Raw genomic sequence first — 25,210 nt, 5'->3', positions numbered from 1 at the left:
CTCTCCCCAACTGTGGGCCGTAAAAGTTGTTGTCACTTGCTCTTATGACGGAGGCAAAGCAAAGAAAAAGGCCTCTGTCTGAACAAAACAGCTACATTTCTATTCTTAGTGCCTTGTCTTTTTTCGAAACACAGGGAAAGGGAGAAAAAGAAATCAGCAAGTTTGCATCTGGGATCAAAACAGTGCAGCAGCAAGCAGATGTTTTACATTTGAGATGCTCTCTCAACAGGTGGGGCGTCTTAACTGATTGGGGAAACAGGTGCATGGTTACTGCGCCCGCATATACCAGACACGCATACCAAAACATGAAAGTCATAAAGCAAATCCAGCCATTTCGCCTTTTTTTTTTTTGTTGATTCCGGCTCAGAAAAACAGGAGATAACAGCCTAAACTAAAACACCACGCAGTGAAGAACTCACAATCTCTCGACTGGTCTGAACGTTTTCCTTGTGAGCTGTGTTCCTTTTAAAATGCAGCTCTTCAAAGCTTTTTCACTTCCAGTTAATAACAGACAAAATAATACAGATATAATCTGAGGCCTGTGTCCTCCTCACAGCTGAAAATGTGATATTAATGTGGCTCCCATACACGCCCACCCTCGCATCAACCCGGCGCTCGTGCAGGATACTGCAAAGATGAGCTGCTCTCAGAGGCTGAATTTGGGGGCCTGCCAGCATAAAGAAGCTCAGTGTCCGCTTATATAGGCATGAAATCCAGGAAAGAGGGGGCTTCATGGCCAAGTTAGCGTGCAGCATTGAGCAGGATGAATTCTAATCAATTCCAGCATTTGACCAAAGGAAGGAAGCGCTGGGCTTCTTGGAAGTTGTTTTTATTCCCCCATTCTGCTGCAGGTCCAGCAGAGGTCCATGTCAGTGTTTGCTGATTTACAGAGATAATTAGAAATGTAATGACTGTTTGCTTATTCTGGCCTTACTATAGCTTTTCTTGTATTACAACTAGTTGATGTTTAGTGTTTTTCTTCTGTCCTACTTGTTTGGTTTTCCACATATCTCCAAAATCTCCTCCAATATAAAGGCAGGAATTTAAATCCATTGTTTGGGTATCCACTTTCATCAAATGGCTCCATAATGAAACATTTTCATAGGGACATCACTCCTAACAGAGATTGGTCAAACCACTGTTGGCATGGTGGCGCTTTAGTTTATGTGGTGTTTCAGCACACTGTTGTCTTTCTTTTTTCTTCCATTTTTAGCGCCCTGACCGCTAAACAAACACGTCCTCGCACACAAACACCTGCGTTAAATACAGTGGTGGCAGAGCGGCACTTAACTGAGCTACATCACATTTAGTTTTAATCGTGCAACCATGTAAAAACTTAAGTGAGAATATGGGGCCCTGGATAGCTCAGTGGGTTGAGGGGCACCATTTGTAAGTTTATTTGTATAGCACAATTCAACACAAGGTAATTCAAAGTGCTTTACATCAAAATTAAAAGCGGCAAGACACATGCCTTATTTTTACATTTTTTATTTTAGTTTTTTTGAATTATTATTTTTATCCCTGGTCGCAATTTTCCGCCAATTTGTACAGGAATACGTGGCACAGTGCTCTGGCATCTGCAATACTGTTCTGTCTTATGATGTCGTTTGGGTAGGATGGTCGGTCCAAGATGGCGGCCGTATTTTCCTGCGCCCCAGCGGTCGATGAGGCGTCTATGTATGTATGTATGTATGTATGTATGTATGTATGTGTATGTATATATATGTGTATATATATATATATATATATATATATATATATATATATATATATATATATATATATATATATATATATATATATATATATATATATATATATGTATGTATGTATGTATGTATATATATATATATATATATATATATATATATATATATATATATATATATATATATGTGTGTCTATGGTGACACCCACTGAGAGACAGAGCGCAGTGATTTCTGGATTGAGATTTTACATTTACGAAATCATGTATCATCAAATCATCAAAGTATTTTATAGCCATATTCCCTTCAAAAACAGTAAAAAAAAAAAACAGATTTGGCACATTTTGAACAGTAGGCCTATAGGTATCCAAGTGCCCAAATAGAGAGTCCGCCTGCTATCCACACTAAAAACCTTTATAAAATCTATGTGCTTTAAGCTAGTCTCATGTAACTTGGTACAGTTGTAGTCACGGAGTTGCTGAATCCAGGCAGTGGTGTCTTCACAATTATATGCATTGCTATCATGGTGTTTTCCACTGTGCAAACTAAAAAAAAAATTAGATGAGAATACAAATTTCATTCTTTTTTCTTTGGTTTATCACAATGCATGTGAACATTCAGACTTTTTGGCATGGTGGCCTTAAAGTAAATGCATTTAATATGTATATGTTCTACCACTCAATAAACAGTTATAAAAACAGCAACAGCCCTGCTTTAAACCTGCATTTTGTATATAGATATACCATATATTCAACAGAGTAGGGCTCCCGGAACCCTTTTGTGGCTCCTGTGATTTGCCATTGTGCTCTATGTTTAGGCAGACAGAAGCTCCTGCATTAATGCTCCACAGAAAATTAAAGTTCGCTTTTCTCCAATGAAGTGTCACAGGATAGATAAGGCGGGGACATCAGGAAATGACAAATGGTTGGCTTGCCTTCCTTCCCGGCAGATACGGGCGCTAGAAAATCCGCTCTTTCTTTTGCGTTGAATAAACAGGCCAAAACATCAAATATTGAAGTCTCTGTTTCAACAACAAAGTGGAGCAGATAAAAGTTCCAGCCCGCATGACGAGATTAACAACCAGCACTTGGTTAGCCTTTCACACTACACACCATTTGCAGGTTTATCAATATGCACGTTTGTAGAAACTCCTTTTATACTGTCATCAATTGTTTAGTCCATTTGGCTTTTTAGTCGGTCAAGAAACATCATGACACTGCAGTAAAAACTGAACATTTAAAAAGAAAGAAAAAAGAGGGCTCTCCAGATGTCTAACAAATGGGGAGGAGGGCAAATCTAGAGGACTTCCTCAGTTTGTTTCCTCCTGATTTACGCTCCAGTGCCTTCCCAGCTTTTGCAACTTTTCCAGCTTCCTCCCCAGATTCCAGAAGGATGGCGTCAGCCATGCAGGCCGCTTCCTCCCCATGCATGTCGGAGAGAGAGAGCAGAAACAGGTGTCACCTCTGAATGGGCTCTTATCTGACCTCCCAACATGCTTAGGGGCTAATTCGCCCTCCAGCGACTTGAGCGTGACATTAAACAAACCAACAGGCTTTGATAATATTCAAACGGTGAGTGGATTGGGAGGGGAGCGGCAGAATGAAAGGCTTAGCGGCCCCTTGTTGTGGCTGCGTGTTGACAATAGAGGTTTTAGGGCCCAAACAATCTGCGACATTACTCCAGTGGCCGAGTACGTTACAAATGTTGGCAGACTGCTAAAAGAGGAGAGGTTTATGAGCCTTTGGAAGCATGACCGGCCTCGCTTGTGGAAACGCCAGACCTGTCAACAGATGCGATCGCCTCCGCGCCACATAATTAATGAGAAATGTTTCACTGCCCATGTATCAGACCATTAACTCACACGCTTTGAAAAGGGGATTATGAAGAGATTAAGTTTATATGCATTTAAATTATGGATTAAAAAGTCAAGGTAATTCAAAAAAAAGAATAAAAAAAACCATAAACATGATAATTACTGTCTTATTGTTGTGACCAATCACATAAAACCCACCGGCACAACGTCCTGCCCGTCAATTCTCCTGCTGCTGATTGTGCTTAACTTCATTTAATTGAATTAATTAAAGTAATCACTAAATGGAAACCACAAAGAGCAAAAAAACAAATTAAGTGTTACTTTAGCAAGTGAAATAAAAATTACATTTAAATAAAATCCCTTTTTTATAATCAGAGACCAAATACGTTAGAACAATTAATCAGCAACTTTCTAAATTATTCATGTATAATTTAAATGGAAATGTTTTACTAATTTATGCATCGATGTAATCTAACTCTATAGACTTCACGCGTGCAGGTTTCTTCAGCACACCATGTCTCTTACAAGCTTAAGATATTTAACGTTCATATGGAGATGATTTATGACGTTCCAGCAGAATCTTGAAGAACCTGGCCCGGCGACAGACTGTGATGAGCGTTTTTATGATGGGACGCATTAGTCTGATGTTTTCCATTAATTGAAATATGATTTAATTGAGCTTAATTCTCGCAGTGGACAGCTGCCATCCCTGTCTTTTACAGATGTTTTTGGATCTGCTTTTGCAGCTTTTGGCAGCAAGCTAAAGCAGACGAGTCTTACACAGGAAAGATTTGCTTCCAGACATGAGTTTTCTTACCTAAAAAGGCTTCAGAAGGGACCTGGAACCTCTGTAAATGGTAAATGACCGTGGTCATGCTGTGTGCACATTCAATAAACATAACTTCTTAATTTGACAGTCCATTTTCTTGATATTACATCTGGAACATTGATACAGTTGCCTCATGGATCATTAATGTCCTGCAAAACGGTTCTCTGCCAGCACACGTATTAATACATGTTATTGTCTCACAGCTGCCAAACGGTGAGCTGCTCCACATCCACCGGCTTTGGAAACAGATGAAGAGTCTAAATTGATCTGTGGTTTCAAAAAGAAAGGCCTGCCTCTGTAATTGAATGAGGAGACATCCACCTTACACCTGACGATTACTTTAGACCTACTTCTTATTCCCTTGAAGGTACCTCACTTCTAAAGTATTTAGTGACATCTCCTCCTGGATACCATTTACAAAAGTTAGCTGACTGCAGAGTTTGTATCGATTTCTAAAAAAAAAAAAGACTGCAATCTAAAGAGTTCAGGTTTTTCCCTCTAAATTGTTTCCTTATAAATTCACAGACACTGAAGTTTGGATCTGGCTCGTCATGGGACGCCTGTCAAACTCCAGGAAGGCAGCATATGTTCAGTACTGCACCTGTGTTTGAATATTGATGCTGTGGGGACTGAGACCTGACAAACAGTGTCCTGCTTTCTTGAAGAATGCACACTTGGAATACAGAACGGCCTCAAAGAAGCTGCCTAACTTTCTTCCTAAAAAGATTGTTGTGCTGTTCAGACTTTATGACTCAATGTCTCGTGATCAAGAGTCTTGATTCTATCAGTGCGTCTAAAATTTTCTCTGATATTAATCCCATCAATACAATACGCTGAAACAGGGCCGCCGCAAGGGGTGTGCGAACCTTTTTTCCCTTATAAATATCAACAGTCACGTTCCATTACAGACCTAAAAGTGTACTAGTCTGTGCATATCAATAAATATATGTGCAATGATGCACGTGTCTGTTGTTCAATACAACTGAAAGACCAAGCGCAGACACAAGGAGTTGGAACAAACTGTCACACAATGTCGAGAGAACGAGACAGATTCAGGAAATTTCCATCAGGGGATGAAAAAAGAAAAAAACGAAAGAAAATGGAAGAGTTTAATGCGTCTCTGAAAGGATCGTTTGATAAATTTGTTACAAAAATCACCGATCCGACCGGGTCTCAAGCAGCCGTGGGGCCCCGCGTCGAGGCAAACCAAATGATGTTGAGGCAGGGGAAGGTAGCCAGTATTTTGCTAATTGGAGAGTTAAAATTGCGCATATAGACACCCAATCCGACCCGAAAAACCCAAAAATTTGACCCCCCCCGGCCATTTCGCACAGGGCCTCGCAAATATCCCAGACGGCTCTGCGCTGAAAGTACCACGTAAGCAGCAACTTTTATCCAGTCAAAGTAGACAAATATCACATTAACGTGACTGGGAGCATGCTGATCATAGTTGTGTTTTTCTACATGTTAAGACTTTTATTTCCATGGGTGCATTTAGAGAATCCACATGGACTCCCGATAGATCATTTGTGAAACATTTAAAATTGATAAGTACAAATCAAAATAAAGAGCAGAGAAAATAAAGGGCTGAACTAAAATCAGGGGGAAAAAACCCCATCCGTAATGGTACAGTATATTATTTTGTTACATCAGAGAGCTTGAGTTAGGTGATGGTGGATTCATTTCTAGCGGGAATGCTGAAACAGGTTTTAGTTCTGAATGTCTGTCAAGATATACATCCTTGTCACATGAAAACTCACAAAAACTGCCTTACATTCAAGGCAAAGCTTGAATGTTGTGCTCGAGGCTCTTTAACCGGTAAAGACAACACACACACTACGTAACCACCAAGTCACCAAGCTGCTCTCTCAGGTCTCTAAACCAGGTTTTTTCATCAGACATGCAAGAAATAACACTAGAAACGAGGCAAAGTCACATCCAAACCAAAGGTTTTTGTTTGAAAATGGAAGAAATAAGTGGTACATGATGTTAGTGCCATGATTTATTGTCATGTTGCTGCTGTGTCTTTGTTGTTCTCTCCCCAATGAATGTTACTTAGCGAGTTTCTCGTCCTCACGATAACCTCACCCGATCCTTGGCTGGATCATTGGCTATAGATCACATTTGGAGATATTTATCATGTTAGAAAGATGCCTGGCATTGGAAATGGCTCAGTGACATGGTGGTGAAGGAGTCCAGACGTAACCATCGAATGCGACTGGTGAGAGCAGATCACGGATCATCGATTTGTCCCTGATCTACGACTTGAAAACCAGGCTTCAAATTGTAAAAAGTGAAGGTGGCTTTGACTGAATGTTTATCCATTACAATCGCAATAAACATTTCTATTTTCAGAAGCCTATATGTGGAGTGTGTGTCGGTTTCTTCCTGTGTGGTTCATTAGCACTGTTCTGTAATGATTTTTTAGCGTTTTTAATGTGTTTTTTTGTAATTTAAGCTATTTCTAATATTTATTTAACCAATTATTTAACCAATTTTTCAGTTTTGTAAAGTGCATTGAATAAACTTTATGTATGAAATAAACCTTTGCACAGGAAAAAGATATTTTCTCATGACAGAAAAATCTAAATAAAGTTATGAAAACATTTCATTACTCCGTTTTATACAACAAAATAGAAAAGAAAAGCTATTTCAGAGACCGTGTTCTGTTACATTGGATCCCATCAGCTGTTCAGTTGGCATGAGTTCAGTCAGTAAAAGGTCACGCCTGCCTTCACGGGCGAAGGCCACAATCACGCGCTTTACTCCGGGCCTCTCCGCACCGGGAGCCAGCCATCTGAAGGAGTGTGAATTGTATTTGGTTAGGATGTCCCCTTTAACCCGCGGAACAAAAACAGCAGCAGGGAGCCGTTCAACAGCTCCCGAGAGTGCGGGGTTGGACTCAATAACAGGAAACACGGTGGTATTTAAAGGGATTACCTCAGTGGGGTCGAGAGATCGTCTTTGCAGGGGGACGGTGTCGCTGCTCCGCAGCCACATGTCAGTCTAGGTCGTGTTCGTACATCCAGAGTTAATGAACTCGTCACATTATACCTTCTGCATCCATCAGTGTCTCGCTTGTCTTCAGAGAAGACATCAGCGGGCTGACGTGACGGACTTGACGTCTGACTGGAGGGTTCCCCTCAGATCAGATCCCGGCTCAAAACCGGGCCAGAGGAAAGAAGAGGTAGCAGAAGCAGGCAGGGATGTAAACAGGATGGAACAGCCTTCCTTTTTTATTTTGAATTTGATATGTACAGGAAAAGTGGCTGCATACATTTCTCCATACATTATGTAAAAGTTTCCTGGAAAAAAAAACAACAAAAAAAACAAAAAAACAAAAAACAATTGCACGTCAGCTTCAATCATCTTCCATTTCATTTTTGAAACGTTAAAAACACAAAAATCGTACAGCACAATCGGCAAACAGGATACAGGTACACTGATAACTGCTCGGTAGTGTCGGCTCTTGTGGATACGACTTTTTTTTTTATTTAAAAAAAAAAAGCAGGAGGAAGGAGAACCTCAAATTGAGACGATATTGTCAACATTTAAAAAACGTTCTCGATTGAAAGCCGCAGTGTCCCCGACAAAGACACGGCATCCCTCCTTGGGTTTAGTTTCTGTTCATTTCTCAGGCACTTTTTCGATATCAGACCCTGCGACTGGATGAGCAACGCTCGAGCTCATCCGTCTGCTCCTCGGGCTTTGACAGGTTCGGTTTTTATTTGGTAACAGTTCGTCCGCTTGACCCTAACGTGGTTTTAAAACCGCGCAAACGAGAGACACAGACCTTTTTCCGCTTGCGTCCTCACACCCTTGTAACAGTTAGGGACGGGGAGTACATGCACTGAACTTTCTTCAGGATGAAATAAAACACCTTCCGTCTTTAACTTCCTACATTTGTGTTCATCATCTATTGGCTCTTAAAGCTACATCTTTCCCCACAAGGGTCTTCATTAGCAGGAAGATAATCCAGCTTTACTCTGCATATGGCGGGTGTGTGGGAGTGAGGCGCCGCCGTACAACGCCTGTTTGTTTTCCACAGCTTGCTGTTTATTTTATCTGTATCCTATTGTTTGAAGTTTGGCCTCTGTCTCGTCTGCTCGCTCGCAGACAGAAGCAACAGCGTCACAAACGTCGCCGTCGTCGGCGCAACGGTTGTTTCGGGCTACTGCAGCAGGTTCAGCCGTGGGCTGGAGGTGATTTTCAAAGTGTGTCATCAAAGCTCAAGGTCTCCTGTTTTCACTGGAGTCTGTCCTCTCTGGACTGACAAACCTGCCGGTGGCTGCAATTTGACTGGAATGAAAATGTAAATTATTCAAGGCTGCAATAATACAAGCCGTGCCGGTTGCTTGCAGTGCATATAGTTTAATTTGACCAGAATCTGAGATGAGTGTTTCAGTTGAAGTACAACAGAGATCAATGAAATGTTAATGTGGTCCTCACAGCATTGAGAGAGAGAGGGGAAAAAAAAAAGCCAGAAAAAACTGCATCCTGCCCCAGGGGCCAGCCGCATCAGTGCTTGAAACGCCAGCAAAATTAAGTCATTTAAATGCACTCGACATAACACAATGATATGCAGAGCTCCGAAGAAAATCTGCTGAAGTGAGTTCCACCAATGGTGAAGCGTCTTTCACAGGAGAAACCGATTTGAAAGGAAGTATTGTGTCAAAGTTTATGAGAGCAAGCTCAAACACGTCCTCCGTTTTTAAGAAACTGATTCACGTTCGCTGGAGAGTTTTGGTTCACTTTACTACCAAGGATTAGAACCAGTCTCGTGTTGCGCAGCTATGTGTGTAGTGTGGCTGTTTCAGTAGCCATCACTGCCACTTCCCAAGAGAGGTTTCATCCGTACCACTGCAAAAAGTCCATTTGAGTATCTGTTCCACCTTTTCATATGTGATCAACTGAAAGCAGATTTGTGTTTCAGTCACTGGTACGCTGCAAAAACAAGCCCCTCGAGAAATAAGCCGGATATTTCATAAATCTCGTCTCATTTGAAGAGAAAGTATCTTTGACAATGGGATGAGAAACATTTTCTTGGCTAGAACTCTTAAACCTAGAAAAATACACTTCTTATTTTCTTGAACTGGGCTCTCTTTTTTACAAGTTTTTGCAGCGTACCTATTTCCTACAACCTTCCGGAAGATTCAACTTCCTGTGCAGTGTAAGGCCCCGTTTACACGGAGCAAAAACGGTGGCGTTTTCATGGCGTTTTGGCCGTTCGTTTATACGAAAACGAAGCTCAAAGTCACCAAAAACGATCATTTCTGAAAACTCCGGCCAAAGTGGAGATTTTCAAAAACAATTTGTTTGGCCACCGTCAATATTTTCTTGTATTTTACCTGTTTTATATTCTAAAGTCACACTTAAAAGAAACTCCACTTCTCTGTCACTCTCGTTCCGTCTTGGCAACTGGCAGTCAAGGCTGATTTATGGTTCCGCGTTACACCAACGCAGAGCCTACGGCGTAGGGAATACGGCGACGCGCACCGTACGTAGGCTACGCCGTCGATTTAACGCGGAACCATATTATTCAGGCTTCACACGTGTCATTTGTTGACGTTTTTTTCCACGATTCTGATTGGCTAGCATGACTTTACGCTTCTCGTTACACTGCCCCCTGCAGGTTTGGATGCTCATAGCACCCTTAACAGCATATTTATGCAGGTTCGTGTAAACGAGGATATTTGTCAAAACGTAGAGGGGGAAATATCCGTTTTTGTCTATGTGTAAACGTGGCCTAAAACTGGTTGCTGACGTCTGGTTGTTTGTTCAGACCTGTTGCAGTGGAGTCAACAGTCAGCGCCGGTGAGCCAGGTGTCTGGAGCTTCACAAACACGTGAAAGCAGAGTGTACATGAAAGACGGGGGGGGGTGAAGCCGAAGGAGACATGCTTTGAAGCACAACGCTAATGCAGAATAAGACACCTGATCTCTGAGCTGGTGGTTTATTAAAACCTAGTCCATACTTAAACAGACAGGAAGATTCAAAGACACACATTTTGGGTCCAGACAGATTTAAAGGTTAATGCTCTAGCGCTACTCTCAATTCTCATCCAAATATACTTCATTCTGGCTCCAAAAAGACAGAAATGGCCTCAGACTGGTAGCGGATATAGCAGTAAATATACAGTTGAAAGTGGAAATCTCTCTTTGTCTTCTCAAACGAAGGCTGAAGGTGGAAAGGATGACCCCAGTGAGCCGCTGCATTAACGGAGAACACAGCGGGCTGAATTATCCAACGACTTACACGGTAAAGCACTTTTCTGAATCTTCTCTCTTTTCAGCACTGCGAGAACCACAATTCACTTTCTTTGTTTTTTTATCCCCATTGTTGCAGGATAGCAAAAATCCAGCTAACAACTTAATGATCAAATCTGGGCAACACCATCTACTTAAGCATTAGAGCCAAATCGAGAGTCTTGATTTCTGCCACCGTTTCCGACTCGCTCCATAAATTGAGCAGCACTCAGTTCGTGCACTGACTGCTGCTTTCTAAAAGCAAGATGGCCCCCCCCCTGCCTGCTCCGTCTATTTAAAATCACTGTGGAGAAGAGTGTCGGGTGAGAGGTAAAAATGCAAAACGCAATTACAGCAATTGAGAGCAATTAACTCCCTACGTCAATTTTGCCTTTTGTCAAAAAACGGGAGAAAAGGCTGCTGCTAATTTCATGCTGGGAAGCTCATTGTCGCTCCACTCATCTTTATTCCGATTCTCTTTCTGCTTTTATTCCAGCCTTTGTGTCAGAAGCTGGGCCCTCTGTCGCTGCCTCTGGTGGCAGCGCTCTTTGGCTCTGGCAGGCAGCAGGTGGCTTCTGATGAAAGATTCAGTGCGGAGCCCGACTGGGGAGACGAGGAGGAGGAGGAGGAGGAGGAGGAGGAAGAGCGAGGGGAAGGGTGAGATGAGAGAAAGGTGGGTGAAAGGAGAGGCTGATGAAGGCTGGGAAGTTGAGGTAGGGCTGGGCGATATGTCGAGATTTTAATATATATTGATATATTTTCAAACGCGATATGGTACGAGACAATATCGTTTATTTTGACAAAAAATAAATATATATTTTTTTTATGATTTTGATATAGCTTATTTTGTGACAAATTGACTTGAATGTTTTTTTTTTAGATTTGTACAAATGTTTTGTTATTTGCACAACTGTCAACCTCAGTGGAAAAGTCTGCCTGTTACTGTCTACATTGTATTAATTGCACAGTGTATTTTAATTTAATTGTTATGCAGGAAAGGGATATTTGTTTTATTTTATTCAAGAAGCTTTTTTATTCTATATATGCAGGCAGTTTATTTTTATTTCATTTGTTTTATACATTTTGATATTGTGCAGACCTCTGTTAATAAAGGTACCTGTGTGACATTTGGCACGAGGCTTTGTATTAAAACAAGACTGTTTTTTTAAGGATTTGCCTCAGAATAAAATGAAGCTAACAGAGATGCTATGCTATAATGCTTTGGGGGAAACCCCAATTATGGCACAGAAAAAATATCGATATATATCGAGTATCGCCATTCTGCTAGAAAATATCGAGATATGACTTTTGGTCCATATCGCCCAGCCCTAAGTTGAGGTAGAAGAAAGGAGCATAATGAACAGAGAGAACGGTCGGGAGAGGATGGGACCTCCAGACAGAAACGGGGAGGCAGGCCGGCGAGTGGAACCCAGAGCCGTGAGGGGCCAGGCAGAGGATCAGAGCTGCCCACCCTCTGCCTGGGTCTCCTCCAAGGAGATAACACACCATATGAATCATTTATGAGGGGACTTTTATTAATAACACACATACACACTCTCTCTCTCACACACACACACTCACACACACCGTGCCCTGCTTTCTTTCTCACACTTTGCCTTGATTTCTGTGCTCCCCGGCGATTACTGTGAAAACTCCACTGGGGAAAAACCAGAATGCAGAGAAGCCCCCGGCTTCAGTGGGGGGTGTTAACCAAAGGATGATTTTTTTTTAAATAAAAAATGTGTATTGGCAGGTGGACCAAGTCACACTCAGCGGTGAAACATGTACCTTGTCACAAGCCCACACACAGAAACCTATGCTTCCCCGTGGACCCGACGAAGGCGCCCACTCATTTGCCCGTTTGCCCATTTGATTGTCAGAACACGGCGATGTTGGAACCTCGGTGAGTCAAGAGTCCCGGACGACTACGAGCCAGAATCGTCCTGGTGGATGCAGAGAAGGCACTGAGCGTCTCGTGTTTGCGGGAGGGAGAGTGAGTGAGTGACTGACTGACAGCTGGTAAAGGTCATCAGCACGGCGGGGGGTTGCACACAAACACCCACCTACTGTGCATACTTCACAACTGTTTACCTCTAAGATTGCTAAGCTATAAAACCTCTAGGCAGTTCCTTCTCAAGACGCGGAGCCGTCGCTTCCGCCGTTTCTTCAAGGTAGCCCCTTATAAGTTCATCCTTCAGTCCAACATGGAGTCTCAAGAATAAAAAAGTCTTCCTTTCTCCGAGCCCAGCCTGTTAAGCCTGGCTAACTGCGAGGGCGACGGCGGCACGTCGTGGCGGTACGGACCCTTGGGGGACGCCGGCTCCTTCAGGTGTGCCGTGTACGTCTCGTAGCTGCTGTTGCTGCTGCTCTCCTGCATCAGCTTTCCTTTGGCTTCCTGCTCCCTGCGTCTCTGCTCCTGCCGCAGGAGCTCCTGGGCCTCCAGGAGGACCCTGGCGTTGACGCCGCCGCCCCCCGGGTAGCCGTTCCTGGAGCCCTGGTAGCTGGAGTACCTGGGGTTGTCCTTGGCCGTCTGGAAGCCCTCGCCCGGTGGGTACGCCTTATCCCACGACTCCTGGGAGATGGTGCTCGGGTTCTTCCTCGGTTGCCTGACGCAGGGAGAGAAACAAAAGAGATGTGAAGTGAGGTGACTTTTACTTCCACGAGAGCTTTGACATCCATAATTCATGTAACTGTAGGCGGCTTTTCTTGAATTTCCACTGCCATCGGCTGCAGTCTAGTCAGTCAAATTCCTTCTGATTTCCCGGATCATCAGACCGCAGTGTTTCTGCACAAAGTGTTCTTTGCCTTCAGTGTTGTGAGGCAGCGGCCATGGACATATTCATGGTAGGACCGAGGTTATGGGCTCAAATTAAAGTATTTTGTATCTGTAAATAAACTTTGTCCTTGTAGAAATATTTTGTGCGTGTGCAAAAAATATTTGTACTTGCAAAAAATATTTGTACTTGCAAAACATATTTGTACTTCTAGATACAAAGCTAAAAACTTTTTACAAAGCTACAAAGTTTTTTTACAAAGCTACAAAGTTTTTTTACAAAGCTACAAACTTTTTTTTACAAATTTATTTAAATAAAAAGGTTTGTAGCTTTGTAAAAAAACTTTGTAGCTTTGTAAAAAGTTTTTAGCTTTGTATCTAGAAGTACAAATATGTTTTGCAAGTAGGAATATTTTTTGCAAGTACAAATATTTTTTTCACACGCACAAAATATTTTTACAAGGACAAATATTTTTTGCAAGTACAAATATTTTTTGCACACGCACAAAATATTTCTACAAGTACAAAGTTTATTTACAGATACAAAATACTTATGGCATTAATTTGAGCCCATACAAGGTCTGCTTTATGAAAGTCAGCGTTACAAGCCAGAAAAGATGACATTTCAGAGACTCTGATGAAGGCGGAAGTAATCGCCGAAACATGTCAGGTATTTTAAAAACCTAAATATTATTGTCGAAAAGAATCAGCAAGTTAAAGGGGACCTATTATGGCATCTAATACCTATTTTAAACAGGCCTTGAATGTCTTAAAAACAAGCCTTCGATTGTTTTTGCTAAATAAATTTGAAATTCAGCCTCTGAGCCATGTCTTTAGCATCCCATTCTCTAACCTCATTATTTATCTACACTATCTACATCACACTGGATGGCTCATCCGGGCGGCTGTACAGACACTGCAGAATTTGGTTACTTTCCTCTTTCTCTGAGTTGGCAGGCTGAGGGGAGACCACTTTATATATGTTAAAGCAAGAAAAAACCTGTTTTTCATAATTGTAAAGCCATGGACAAAATGAACTTCATTAAATAAAGATGACATTTACTTTCACTTTGGTAACTTGTGCTCAGACTTAGCTGAGGAGCTTGTTTCTGTCCTGGAAACAGTGTTCAGAGTGCCATTAGTGTGCCTATTTTACCTTTCTTCAGTTCTGCTGTGTGAATGGATTCGGGAGCAATAACGGGGTGAGTTTAGCAGACGCCACAATGACAACACAAGCTGGAAACTCCATAATACTAGTTCTGCTCTTGTTAAGCCCTTTGGATCCTCAGCAGATATATTTTCCAGTGAAACAAACCTTGGCACCATCTTGCGATGTGACTTGACGGTCTCAAACCTGAACAGCCTCCTAAATGACGTGTTTTCAGACCCAGGTGGCTCCAGGCAAAGTGATAGAGTGATTTTATGACAAAGTTTATGAATTTATAGTCATTTTAGACACTCAAATAAACATTCTGAAGCACAATTAGCCAATTATGTAGATATTACATTTCCTCTTTAAAGACAGGAATAAGTCAGGAATAAGCCAAAAGTAGAGCGCAAAAGAGATTGAAATGACAAACTGAGTTCATCTAATCATCTTGTAAAGCTAGAAATAATATTTGGTCTACTAATGGGTTACAATTATTTCAAAAATAAATAGCTGATTCTAATTTGATTGAGAAACTGAACATTACAGAGTGGGGCTCATTGGAAGTTACAACAATTAGCCACCATAATATTTATTCCTTTTTAATTGCACCGCTGATAAACGCTTTGGCAGTTAATTAACAATTTTCCCTGTAGAAATATCATACTCCTGTTTTATTTAAAAGGATTATTTTTTTTTTTTGGTTTTTCATAAAAAAAAATATTCTAACTTACAAAAATAAAAGCCAAACATAATTAACGAGGTGCAATGGAAAATCTTATTTTGGAGCTCTTGATGGCAACAAAAGCACGAGGTTCTGTGAAAATACAGACTTTCAAAACTCGAACCCTCCATGTTCTAAAAAAAGACAACAAAGGTTACCTTGTTTGTTGCAGTCTGACAGTAAATCACGTTGACAAAGTGACATTTGATTGTTCCCAGAACACGTTTGGCACGTCAAAGACGTCACCGGGAGAGAAGTGGCATGAGAGAAGTACAGTAACATAAAAAATCCTGAGACGGATGAGCGACTGGCCATCGCATCTCATTAAAATCAATATCATATTTTTAGCTTTGGTTCTGGAGTTAGTCATTGAATTTTGCGGTCCTTTAGAGCAGAGCAGCTAATTCTCGTCACTAGTGCATAGCAACCTCACAGGAAAAACGCCACCAAAGACCCTGCGTACAGTTCCTGTTTTTGGACATCATAAGTCCAGGTTGGGTTTCAAAACAGCTTCTGAGGTTAAAGAAAAAAAGAGAATATGTGTTTAACCGATAAACCCCCATTTTCACACATCCAGCTGCATCAGAACAGACGCAGTGGAAGTTATAACGTAAGTCTGAAAAACTGAAAGACCTGCAAAAAGAAATATATTGATCAGACTCAGAAAAAAAATGTGCATACTGATTGTTTTTCCTACATTTACCACCATTTGCCGTTTCAACAAACTTCCCTTCATGCGTTGAGTGCAAACAAAAAGCGTAATGTTGATTTGAAGGCCAACTGTTCAAAAATAATCTTTTATTGACTATTTCTTATCAGACATGAATCTGCAACCTGCATTATGAACTGACTGGTTGTATTTGTTCAGCAGATATTAATGTGTCAGATGTTCTTGAATGTATTTCTGAGGCTTTTCCTGGGATTTTGAAACTGACGTGATCATTATGGGCTGTATGAACCACTTCTGATACAAATAAACTTTGTGTTTTTTTGAATAATCTGTTTGTTGTGGGGGCTTGAGAAGTTTTCTACAAAAATGGTCTCATTTCTTTTAAAACACACATAGCTGACGTCTCTTAGCAACCTATTGTGATCTGGTACGAGTATTTATTCTAAACTCACTCTTTTTAGCAGAAGGGATATTGTACAGTTAGTCGCTCTGTAGGTAAGACATCACATTCAATAAAAATGAGGCCCCATTACAGCCTCTTAAACGGCCTCTGGGCAACAACACACGCACAGCAACAACATCCAGGGATACCTAACCATGTCAAAGTCCCCTTCCAGCCCATTAGGCCCATTTTGAGACTGACTCAAACATCCATTGGATCTGACAAGACAGTAATAGCAGACCTTTTGCAGTTCGAAAAAAAAATGAGGTGACCATCTTGTCCTCTATGGATTCGCCTGAGCCGACATGTGACACCTGACACATGTGTCTTAAAGGCAGAGGAAGGTGTCATGAATCTGTGAAAACTGGCCTGCCCTTTACCAGGAGAACATGGGGGGGTGGGGGGGGGGGGGGGCATCGGCTCTCATTTCTGCTTGACTGGCTCCTGCCTTTGTTTGTACCCGAGCCCACATGATATGCATAAGCATCCGACGCCCACCGTCTCTCATCGTTTATCTCAGGAAGACGACGCACAAACACATCACTGGGCTTTTGGCTCGGCACCGTGCATAATTAGCAGGTTTATCAGTCAGCTGTAAAGAAATCACATTTATTTGTGAGTTTGGATTCGAGCGGGTAGAAGAGGTAAAAAAAAAAAAGAAGAGGCCTTTGTTTATATTCAGCAGAGATTGAATGCAATTGGGAATGGATACGCCTCTCGATACGCGAGATAAGAGAAAATAGCCCAGGTTTACTCCTGCACACGCTTGAATGATTCCAATTTTCAGAGACAGGCGTCCCCCCCCAGCTTCTGATTTCATTTCACATGTTGACAAAGAGGCCAAAGCTGGTCTGACTCCCTGTTGAGAAATGCAAACCAGGTCGCTGCCGCCGTCTGATGCTCCGCCGAGAGGGAGCACGCACATGTGCGGTAAATACAGGAAAATACGCTCTGCATTCTGTTCATGCATACAGGGACGCGTGACAAATGACAGAAAGGAAAAAGGGGACCATGTGACAGGAGATGATTGAGAGACAAAGAAGAGGTTGTGGCACAGATTGACATGTGACACACATGCATGGACACAAACACGCAGTAGTGAGAGCAAATGCCACTGCAGCTGCTGCAGGCAGGCTTCACTCTCCCATCACAGCATCGCTCTAGTTCAGAGATCAATGGCGCTCGTTGATGATGCGTATGAGGACCCTTCATTCCCAGCCATTGTTTCAAATGCCAGCAGCTTATTTTCACTCACAGATCCTGATTTGGGAGAGTGTCTTGCTCAGGAGGGAGCTGACCTTTATCTACAATGAAAAGTTGTTTTTAAAAAAAAGGACGCTACTGCCATTAATCACGAGTTGTGATGAAATCTTTCCTCCACAATCAACACTGAAGCAGATGAATATCATCAAGCCTGCAATCTCCTAAATGGCACATTTACTAAGCTTAGCCTCGGACTTGCACACAATGGTATATGCTCAAAGTCAAACAATGAAGTGCACTGAAGATGCTGCAGCCGGGTTTATCCAAACACAAGAGTTTATATTTGTGGAACGAGTGGAAACGTGACGGGATGTGGCCACAGGACGTTGCCTCTGACCACTGAGGCACGACGGCTGTACATTAATCTTTCAGTAAAGCTGCTTGAAATATTTATCAAGCAAGGGATTTATGTTAAAAACAGTAGATTAGTGTACAACGGTGATGTAATGGACGGCAACATACCTAACGTCATATATGTATGGAAGCTTAAGGGGTCGTGCAGAAGGATGAGGCTGCCTGTCTCCTACAGAGTTTGAAAAGGAAAAGACCCCGCCTGGTTGAGGAACAACAGTCTTAAGACAGAAAACCTATTTCTTTCTGGACCAGTTTCCCAAGTTTTATCTCTACGCAACTCCCCATAAAGCTGCCTTTGCTGTACCTCAGAAGTGGGAAACGCAACGCTGCGTGACAGATCTGGATCGCTGTCATTTTTTGACAGAAGCACGTCGCGCTTTACTTCATAAAGATCCCACAAAAGTGTGTCGACATGTTCAAAATAAAAAAATAAAGGGCATGATGTCACCTTTAAAACAAGTGAAAAGAAATAGCTTACTCCAAGCAACCACAGAGAGGGTGGCAGTTTTCGACAGATGTGGCGACCCCTCACTGACAGCAACATCAGGAAGAGTGGAGCAGAAAAAGACTGAGACGCGTCAGAGGAGGAGAGAAGCACTGAAGCAATTAAGGACGGGGAAAGCCAGAGTGATCACAGTCATAGCAGACACTTCGAGGGCACAGTAAGTACAACATCTGATGTCTCTGTCCTGCAGCCTGAGCAGACCCTGGAACAGCACCCCAATGGCGAGGGAGCCCCTTGCATTTTGACTTTTGCAGCTTTGGGCGCATTTTGACTTGTTTGCCTGCATTTTTAATGACGCCGTTTGTCTGTGGGAGACGTCTTGTTCTGCTGAGAGGAGCCTTGAAGCTCCGCCGGCAGGTCTCAGTGTGACTGGCTGCCTCTGTGGGTTTGGCCTTGTTTCAATGGCATTTTCAAGGAATTTCCAGCGTCCTCTCCAACTGGTCCTTGGCAGCATCCTCTCTCTGTTCCACTCTGGGTCTCCACAAGGTGCTTAAGTTTGACAAATAATGATTTGATACTTCACTTTTCGATGTAAGTATTATTATTAACTTGCTATAAGCTGAATGTACTTCTGCCAAATTAGGTTCCAAGTTAATGAATCTTCTTGTTTATTTTCATCTAGAATTCAGGAAAACACTTTGAGGAGGTACTTGTTTTTTTTTGGCCTCAGTTCACCCTGACGTCATATCTTTTTTAAGTTGTTGATAAAAAAAAGAAAAGTTCTTCTCTCTCTGATTTGGGGATATGAAACTCCCCAAAAGGAGTGCTGCACTCCCACTCCCGAAACTGGGACACAGCATCTTCCCACCACACATACATCCCTGGAAAAACATATACCCAGGAAGTTCCATCGTTGCGCTTGAGGGAAAGGGAGACAGAAACGGTTTATCAAATTGCTATCATGATGGATTGACCGTGAACTTGTGAGCCGGGTGGATTTTTGCAGGATTCCCTGAGAGAGAGCCGCAACATGACAAATCCATCTTGTTGGGCTTCAAGCGGTGTGCTCGTGGCCAATCCTGCAATATTCATTCACTGAGTGAAGCGCGGTGAATTTAATTCTCTTGCTGGTTTGATTCACCGACTGCTGGCTGTGATTTTAATGACTGACTGGTTGAGATGAGCTCAGGCACATAAATGCCTCAACCAATCACCTGCCAGATATTTCTTTTTGCAAGTTTTCTGACCGTTTTCCATTGCTCCAACCTCCAAAATGGTCCCAGGAAATGAACCATCAGTTCTGCAAGGACAAAAGTTAAAAAAAAAAAAGAAAAATCTTGCCAGGCTTATTTCAGTAACAAATAACCAAAATAAACATCCAGTACAAAACAACATAGTTTTAACCCAGCTTGGCTGTCTATTCAGTTATTACAATGCACTAAACTCCTGTGGAGATCAATAAATGGATGTTGATGTGTAAACAGCCAGTGAATTACATGATAATGGAGGAGTAATACTTTAGAGGTCAATAGCATCATTTCTTGGTAAATGCAGGGAGCTGTGGATTATATATGGAGGAGGAAAGCTATTTATAACAAATCTGTTCTGGACTGATGGGACCTGCAGACAAAGCCACACTTTCATTACAGCTTTATATATTGTCAAAGACAGAAAATCAGCCACCCACACCCAGCATTTACTGGAACAAGTAGTTTGCATGTCATGCAGATCAAAGGGAATTACATTAAGGGAGAGGAAAACAGTCATGTCAGATGTGTGTGAGAGGGTAACGTGATCCGTCTGCTCCAACGCTCAACGTTTGTGGTCTGAAACTGGCCAGCTCTGCCCCGTTTCTCCGTTCTATCTATCATAACTGTACCGAGGTTATCACCATTAATCTGACATAATCAGACAGGTGTGCACACACGACCACGCACGCATCATGACTCTGGCTGGGCCGCTGCAACATCCTGCAGACGTCCATGCCGACTGCTACGCTGCCCTCCGTTAGGACGTCTAGGGGGCCTCGCTGTATCGACTGTCCGTCGACTGTCCAAAACTGTCCAAATTAGTTTCCATTCCATTTACTCTGAATGGGTTTCTGTCAAGAGGCGCCGCATTGACATGTCGGCCTGCTGCATCACAGTGAAACCCTGGCTTCAATCAGAAGATGAGAAAAATTCTAATTTTCAGACGTCAAACGCCAATGTCAGCCATCAAACTGTATCCAGTGATGTCACACGGGGGCAGGACTGTGGCTCTTAAATTATTTACTTACACTAGAAAAACAAACAAGACAAACAGTCAAACGAAACAGTACAAAACAACAAAGTCAATGTTTTTGCACAGATTTCGATCAGGTGTGTGCGTGTATGAGGGCCCTTATGTATGTATGCACATTTGTGGTGTGTATGGTGTTCTACAATGATGTTTTTTTGCAAAAGAAGAGGAATGCAGCCAAAAATATATAAATAAGTAAATAAAGCTAAATAAATAATTGGGTTTACAAGGGGGAGTCATTAATGCAGGAAGAAATGAGTGAAAGGGATGAGGGGGGCAACAGGGCGGGACCGGTCTGAATGGCAGAGCCAGTTTATTTATTTTATTTTTTATATTTTGTTTCCTTTTCCCCTACAATTTGCTTTGGTATATTCTAGCATATAATATTTTCATATTCTAGCATTCTTCTTTTCCTTTTATTATAAGTTCTGAATTTCCCCCTCTCCTTCCTTCTAGCTGTCCGTGGCTCACACAGGTCTGATTCACAACGCTTTAGTTGTTGGAGAAGTGGCCTCATGTTTGACTGCAGAACGGTCTGGTATACAGAGGACTTTGTGCTGCAAAACCAGCCCACATCGTCACCTCCAGATCACGGTGCTTGGCACTTGATAGGAGGTGTTTGTGCTCGTGTGTTGTCTTTGGTTTCTTGCCAAATGTAGTGCTGCACAATGTGAGAAAACATCCACACATTTCTCTCATCTGTCTGAAGGGCATCTTGCTGGTTGTTGTGATGCAGCTTTGCAAACCTGAGACGGTGTAATGTGTCAGCAGCTGTTGCACATCTCACGCCTACTTAGCTTTCTGTAAAACCTGCTACGGACCGGATGATTCCACTGTGACGTAAAACCGTCCAGCTTTCTCACGTGACTGTAGATTGATCATCAGATGGAACCAAACACATCCACGTGTCCGTCCTCGTCTCTTACCGTGGGAGGGAGCTGTACTGCCGCTGTGCCTGGGCGAACGAGTCTCTCTCCTCCTGCCTCTGCCGCTGCATCTGCACCTCCACCGACACCGAGTGGCGACCCGGCTGGCTGTACCCGCCCGGACCGTTGCTGCTGGTGTTTGACTGGGAACAGGAACAATGGCAGCTGGGTTTAGCAGTCATTCTCAACGGTGTCACCGTCAGCATAGGCATTGTATGACAACTTTCATTCATTTTTAGTGTTTTGACAATAACTGCATGATCATTCTTATGAAAAACAGAGTAGGATCAAAGTCACTACGCTGCTCTCAAGCAATAAAGAATCATCCTAGTCTTGGATCAATCACTACGTTTACATCCAGTCAAAATTCGGGTTATTGCTAATATTCCGGTTACTGAAACATTCAGAATATTCCGTTTACATGCGTGAACAAACAGGGTTATCCCTGTTTACATGGTAATTAATCATTCGGGATATCCCGATCAAACCAGCGACGCACGGAGAACGTGATGACGCAATTAGCGTCATTTCGGCTTCTTCTTCCTGTATCCAAATTCAAAACAAATGCTGCTTCGCGCAACTTTTCGCTCACCTTCTTGTAAATCTCGCTATCCCCATACTTTCTACCGTCTACAAATGAAAAAATGTTCATATCCTTCATTACATTTATGAAGTGATTAGTCTCCTCCTCACTCCAAAAGTGTGGCGTGGTCTTGCGTTTCTCCGTGTTTATAAGAACTTCCTGGACTCAAAAGACCAGGATTCCTTGTGAACAGAGCATGCGCAGAAAACAAATTCATGTTCCGTTTGATCGGGATATCCCGTTTGGCGTTTACATGACCGAATATTCGGGTTTTAAAAGGAGTAACCCACGGGTCATATACGGGTTTTTAAAAACCAGAATATGAGCAAATTCAGGTTATTCAAAGGGGTTATTGGTGTTTACATGGCCGTGCAAATTCGGGTTATTGCCAATATTGGGGTTTTAAAAGGGTTATTGATGCATGTAAACGCAGTCATTGAAGCTATCAAATATAAACTGATCGGCCACAACACTGAAGCTACTGACAAGAGGAGTGGATATCATTGATCATCTCCTGCACCATTCTATTGTATCGTTCTTGGACACTTTGAAACCTGCCAGTCGACATGAATAGTATCTCCCACCCACAATTACTGGAGGACCAAGTCCAACACGTCTCTGTGCCAACAGGACAGCCTGATTACAGCAGTCACCCCCTCCAGACCAATGTGCCCACCCAAGCCCCCAAACTGCCCAGAGAGCAGCTCGGAGAGCGGCCCGGAGAGTATCCAGAGAGCCCGGGGCCTTGGCTTGACTTCCAATCTTTCCAGCTTCCAACACGACCGAGCAGCTGCCGAGTGCACCGAGTCGGGGCCGATCCAACACACATCCAGGACCCGACCACTCAGGAGGCCCCGCGGAGCCGCTGCCAGACGCCACAGGAAAGCTGCACAGCTCCTGCACGCATCCCTGGGGGGTCACGGCCGTTCTGACGCCACGCAGGCGTCCTACGCGTTATAAGGGAAGTGATTGACATGGTTGTGAATGATCAGTGAATTTAAAACCTTATGAGTGGCGGGAATGTCCTGCTGATTAGAGCTGGCTGATTAGAGCCGGCTGATTAGAGCCGGCTGCTCTCGCCGGCGTGTAACGAGCTGCTCCCATTTTTAAGACTTTCACAGTTAAACGGAACCGATGCCTTTTCTGTGTTTCATTAAAATATTGATGGAGCTGTTTCCAAAGAAATGTATAAATAGATTTTGCAATGTGTTTTATATTATAAGTATGTCTGAAAACTTGTGGTCCACTTCGGGGTTCTTCCCACCCGTCATTGCGTTTGGTGTTTCGTTCATGCCAATGATCCAAATAGAAAAAAGAAAAACTATTTTAAAATGCAAGGCCCAAATCAGAGTTAAGAAAGTTCCACTCTGCCACATAATGTACCGCTTATAAAACCAATTTCTGTGTCCTTTCCAGCTTTTAATGACATCATTACATATAATAATAATAATTATGTATAATATTTTGCATATGGTGACCGGGTTGGCAGTTTAAAACATGTAATTTCTGACCAATCAGAACGAAAAGGGCCTATTTAAAGCAAGCTAAAGGTAAGTGAAATAATAAGGTCCTGAAACATGTTTAATAAAATTAGAGACCCACAATGAGCTTAATATGGGCTCTTTATAGAACCACTTATAACAACTTTAATATCTATTATTAAGTATTAGATACAACAGAACCTGATGAGGGATGGAAATTAATCTACCGTAATAAAAATACTGAAATATTCCCACAATCACCACATAGCAGCGCTGCTTTGCCACAGTTATGGTACATTTCATACTCTCTAAACTATTAATCATCACAAAAATCAATCAGACAAAGGCCTCAGTACATTTGTTTTAAGAGAAAAGTATACATCTGGCTAAAAACCAGTGGAACATGTCAAGAGTTTTATTGCGACTGGTCCCAGATGTCCCGAAACTGAAACTAATACGGACAAAGACAACAGTATGTCAGGATAAAAGGCTTTATCTGAGTTTGCACAGATGGAGAGTACATATTGACGTCTTTCTCGGATTAATGGCACCATGTTTGGAAAATTGGAGACCTATAGGATGACCTTTAAAGCTACTTTTAGCATCCTACAACAGGATGGTCACATATAGCTTACATAAGACTTGATAATTACATATGGAATAAAGATAAACCCACAGCTCACATTCAAAACACGACAAGCTATGAAATGTTGCTTTCATACAGCAGCCGTCTCTGACACAGGGTATCTTGCAAAGCCCCCCCCCCCCACACACACACACAAAAACAAACAAACAAAACACTTACCAGCAGTTAGTGGGAGCGACACACCCCGAGTTGATCTCATCTCACGTCAAAATGAAGGTGAAACACAGGCAGACAGATGGGAGGGGGAGGTGAGAGAAGGACCATGCTGGAGACTCAGAACGGTTATGGTGATGAGATGGATGTTAGTGGATGTTAATGAAAAAGACAACATTCAACAATGTGACAGTCCCCCCCCCCAAAAAAAACACCCCAACACAAACGCCTCATGTGCAGGTTACCAGCGACCAGCTGGTTGATGCACCGACATGTCAGCATCAATATGCACATTTTGGTCGGATGTGTATGCCACAGGGAGGTAAAACATCAATAGAAGGAAGAAGACCCTGCACTCTGGAGCACACCTGTTTTCAGTTTCATGATACTTCAAGCCTACACAGATTAGTAGTTGTCCAGGCGATTCTTTGCAGTCCTTGTACTGGTCATTCCTGTCAAATAATTCAGTTTGAAAATGAAGCGTGGCTCCGGCTGGGGAGGTGCTGGAGTCTCTGAGGATGCACACTGCAGGAGGACCTGCGCATTAGCTCAGCGTTAACCCTCCAGAAACTAAACCCAGTGCAAACCAGATCATTCTAGGATGTAGGTAACGTTTTTTATCCCTTCTCTCCAGGAGGAGCACAACAGAGTTCAGCAGCTGATTTGGATCGAGACCATCCCTTCTTGGCTCTCGATCTGCAGCTGACCAAAACAAACTCCACCAAGCAGA

The 25,210-nt window shown here is 42.5% G+C and overlaps 1 protein-coding gene across 6 annotated transcripts in view; it reads right to left on the bottom strand.

Annotated features, from left to right (window-relative positions):
- Positions 1–7,568: 7,568 nt before the first annotated feature.
- Positions 7,569–25,210, bottom strand: part of LOC133452483 (partitioning defective 3 homolog) — a 288,942-nt gene continuing 271,300 nt past the window's right edge. For all 6 annotated transcript variants that reach the window (XM_061731820.1, XM_061731823.1, XM_061731821.1 and 3 more), the window contains 2 exons: positions 21,618–21,760; positions 7,569–13,199 (listed from right to left, as the gene is read on the bottom strand). In XM_061731820.1, the coding sequence (XP_061587804.1) occupies positions 12,806–13,199; positions 21,618–21,760 (537 nt within the window). In that variant the 3' untranslated portion in view covers positions 7,569–12,805. The remainder of the gene's footprint in view (positions 13,200–21,617; positions 21,761–25,210) is intronic.

This window comes from Cololabis saira, chromosome 10 (assembly GCF_033807715.1).
Source record: "Cololabis saira isolate AMF1-May2022 chromosome 10, fColSai1.1, whole genome shotgun sequence".
NCBI lineage: Eukaryota > Metazoa > Chordata > Actinopteri > Beloniformes > Belonidae > Cololabis > Cololabis saira.
Note: the sequence above shows the minus strand (reverse complement) of the source record. Positions and strands in the feature narration are given on the sequence as shown.